Source organism: Misgurnus anguillicaudatus, unplaced genomic scaffold (genome assembly GCF_027580225.2).
Source record: "Misgurnus anguillicaudatus unplaced genomic scaffold, ASM2758022v2 HiC_scaffold_29, whole genome shotgun sequence".
In the NCBI taxonomy this organism is placed as follows: domain Eukaryota; kingdom Metazoa; phylum Chordata; class Actinopteri; order Cypriniformes; family Cobitidae; genus Misgurnus; species Misgurnus anguillicaudatus.
In genome coordinates this window covers 6,270,891-6,275,207 of record NW_027395279.1, presented here as the reverse complement: position 1 = coordinate 6,275,207, position 4,317 = coordinate 6,270,891, and the positions used below count along the sequence as shown (strand labels likewise).

Here is a 4,317-nt window from a genome sequence, read left to right as displayed (position 1 = left end):
ATTGTCACACTCCAGTACAGTAGGTGGCGGTGTGCACCTTTAAAGTTGGTTTGCAACCCGCCAGTAAACCCACAAAAGAAGACGAGCCAAGACGATAGAAATGTATGGGGATAGAAATGTATGGGGAGAAAATACGCGATTTTAGCGTTTCTTTGAGTGTTTAAAAATAGAATCTTGCTGCAATCAGAAGTACAGCCTGTATTTTTACCCCGAGGAGGTTGTTTGTTATTTCTTCGGACTGTTTCATGTAAGTTTGGAGGATAAGAGCTACACAAATGTTTGTGATTTGAATAGGATGAGGCTTGTAAAATGCAGATGTAACTTACTATTGCTTTTAAAAGGATATTTTCAAGTATCTATTTTGCGTTTTACTTTTACTTTACTTAAGCAATAAGGTACGAGAGGCTGTGCTGTATCGTGAATAAGTAACGGCTGAAGGGCGTTGTTAGGCACGACGCGAAGCGGAGTGCCTGCAACCCCTTCAGCCGTTACTTATTCACGATACAGCACTTGCCTCGAGTACCTTATTGCTTTTATAAAACGGTTACCACACAATATTAAAGTAAAAAAAATATTAGTGCAACTTTCATGAAGTTAAATCAATAAAAGCATTCCTTCCGCTAGAAAAAATAGTCCCTGAATGCAAACAACAACATTGAAGCTCAAATAAAAACAACAAACTGTTCTCAGACTTTGTCTCATTATATGTTTATGTGTTGCTAAGGGTGTTGCCGAGGGCGCAGTGATATTAAATAGAACCGTTGGGTGAAGCGGTCATAGCAGTGTTTTATTGTGAATAAAGTACACCTATTGACCAATCAGAATCAAGGATTGGAACTAACCGTTTTATAATATATAATAATATAACACAATACTTTAAAAGCCACTACATTTCATACACGTTGATATAGTGCAGGAATAGTGAGTAAAAGTACTTCATTACTTTACATCTCTGGTGAAATTTTAAATCAATTTTGATACGCTAAAGTTTAAAACACGTGAAACAAATAGATCCTGCTAGAATACATTTAATGAACTGTTTTATGACTTGGTGCCTTTCATTAAACGTATGTCGGTTCATCTCGTGTTCACACAGGTGTAAAAACAAGTTTTGAAATCTAGAATGTTTCACATTCAATTTTATGACTAAAAACAACTTCAATTTGATTACACTTTAAAGTTGTTTTATGAAACATTGTTACATTAATTTTGGTGTCTAAGACTTTTCACATATTCAGATTCTCTTATGATACAGTTAAAGAAATAAGTAGATGAATATTTACACCTTTTGCACTTAAATTCTTAATTAACTTATAATCAACAAGTCATTTAATTTGTTTTATTTTTTATCTTGACTAGGGATAAGTTTAAGTTTTTAACAGTGTATCTGACATAAACATTAAATCCTGAAACAGATCTCTCTATGAATGTTTTACTGACAAAGTCTTTCTAAATTTCCAGCCACACCCATAAAGTGATTGAGACTTTCAGTGAAGCTCCTCCTACAACTATCCACCAATAACACACAGAGAAATCACTTCATGTGTGACAACTGAAATCTCAGAGGAGCTCGAGAAGATGAAAGATCCACAACCGTGCAGAATAAAGATGGAGGAACCGAAGAACAAATAGGTTGGTGTCTGTTTTTCAATCTTTATTATTCATGGATTAAGAATAATCGTAAAATATTGGTATTGAGAAACATAAATCCATGAGATGATAACTTTCTGCATCCATAATAGTTTCAGTAGAATTAGATTGAAACATCAGGGGCCCGTTCTTCGTATGTCGCTAACTCGGTTAGCTGGATTTGATTGTTGACGATTTGGCATGATCTTGGATTATTTGGTTCTTCGAAGCTCATCCTAGACCTGTTGCTAGACTTGCTGTCAACCTGCCTGGGAGCAGGCTTATTTAATGTAAACAAGATTAGTTTGCACCTTTTTAAGAGGATGTGATAAGGAAAGTCTGACGCAGTCGCGTATTCTCCATTATACGAGCGCAATCTGCGTAAGATGCATGATTAATATAAAGAGCTTTTCAAATTCAACACATAATAAAAAAAGGATAGATTAATTAAATCTTTTAGCGATGTTATTTAAAAAATATATAATATAACAAATATTCTTTTTCTGAACTTGTGCAACTTGTTTTTGTGTAACATGTGTTTTGATTATTATTATTATTAAACGAATGAGAAGACAAACATGCTGATCACATTCATTTTAAATTTGTTTGAATTTTCCTTAATAAAAACAGCAATCAATCATACCCAGCACTAATAGATGTTATGTACAATAAAGACTATTACTCAGTGTGAAATAATTTTCATTAGAATAAAATAATCTCATATTTTAATTTTGTCTTTAGATTGTCAAGTAGCTTACAATGTCATGCATGAAAGGGTTTTCGTTTAGTAATTTCTATCTGTTTTATCTTTAAATCATTGTCAGTTTAGAGACATTACTCCTGCCAGCACATTATATGAAGATGCAGGACTACCCCCTGTGTTTTTTATTCTGCTTTTTAAGTTGCTATTACAAACAGACAAAATAGCATTTAACTGTTTTTTAAAGAGTCTTAAAGTACTTTAAGAGCATCAAATTTTAATTACAATCATTAATTTCAATCTTAGACAATCATAGTAAAGATATCAAGATTATATTTTTACAGAAAATGTTACATTTATTTATGGTGATTTGTGTACTAAAGTAGCTTTAACTGGGTTTTTAAATTCAGTCACACAAAAAGTTCACTACCTTCCATCAATAGCTCTCAGACTGCAGGGGTTAAAAAATGGGTGCGCAGTGATCTCAGATAATTCAATCCTGCCATACTGTGTTCCAACAACCAAATAAGCGAGATCATAATTAGCGAGATCTAAACATCTCGGATGTAATAAGCGACGTACAAAGAACGGGCCCCTGGTAAAAAAATGTATTCAAAGCAACCTTCAGTGGATTGAATGACTGTGTTCTCCATGCAATGCTCTACTACAGTTAAACTACAAGAGCAGAAATTGACAATAAAAATGACATAATGTACTTCACATGAAAGATAACACACAACAGATACATGACACGCTGCTTTTGTCATACAATCTTAAAAGTGTTTTGTCACTCTGGTTTATTAATTGTAACTCTTTACTGTCTTCATTTTAGACATGATAGAAGTGAAAAAGGAGAGTCACGATGAAGTGGATGAGAAACATCAGATTGTAAAAATAAACCATAATGTTTCACAGAAAGGAACTCTCAGAACAAAAGACATAAAGTGTGAAAAGAGTTTCAGTAAAGATGGACGCCCTGAGGATCACAAGAAGACTCACAGCGAGGAGAAGCCATTCACATGTCATCTGTGTGAAAAGAGTTTTAGAGTTAAAAGTAAACTTGAGATTCACATGAGAACTCACACTGGAGAGAAACCTTACAAGTGTCCACTGTGTGGAAAGAGTTTCGCAGTTGAATTTAGCCTTAAGACACATATGAGAATTCACACTGGAGAGAAACCTTACACATGTCTTCAGTGTGGAAAGAGTTTTAAATCTTCAGGTGACCTTACGAGACACACAAGAATTCACACCGGAGAGAAACCACACGCGTGCCATGAGTGTGGAAACCGGTTTACAACCTCAGGTACCCTTAAGAAACATTTGAGATTTCACACCGGAGAGAAACCATTCACATGTATTCTGTGTGGAAAGAGTTTCACAGTTGAATTTAGCCTTAAGACACACATGAGAATTCACACTGGAGAGAAACTTTACACATGTAATCTGTGTGGAAAGAGTTTTATATCTTCAAGTGGCCTTACGAGACACGCAAGAATTCACACCGGAGAGAAACCACACGCGTGCCATGAGTGTGGAAACTGGTTTACAACCTCAGATACGCTTAAGAAACATTTTAGAATTCACACTGGAGAGAAACATTATACATGTGATTTGTGTGGAAAGAGTTTCAGAGATAAAAGTAGCCTTAACATACATACAAGTATTCACATCAGAGAGAAACTGTTCACAAACCATGAGTGTAAAAAAAGTTTCAGAAGTAAAAATAACCTTAACCCTTTAACCGGCGCAGCCCTTTTTGAGTGGGGGTGGTGAAAAGATAATATACACTTTCAAATTAATATACCTCTGGCATTTTTCTTGTCTAGAAGCCTAAATTTGGTCTTATTTTAAAGAAGACACTTAAAACGTTTTTTTTTACGGAAGTATCAGTAGGTGAAAATATATATTTTTTTATAGCAGTTTACATTTATTTGTAACAAATAAAAAATGCAATATTGTATTAATTTTATGTATTAAAAAAGATA

General features: G+C 34.2%; 1 protein-coding gene across 1 annotated transcript; it reads left to right on the top strand.

Moving 5' to 3' along the window:
* The first annotated feature begins 3,140 nt into the window (after nt 1–3,140).
* On the top strand, nt 3,141–4,317 carry LOC141362825 (uncharacterized). The gene has a single exon (XM_073865082.1). It carries the CDS (start codon nt 3,164–3,166, stop codon nt 4,103–4,105), a length of 942 nt encoding a protein of 313 aa, XP_073721183.1. The 5' UTR covers nt 3,141–3,163; the 3' UTR covers nt 4,106–4,317.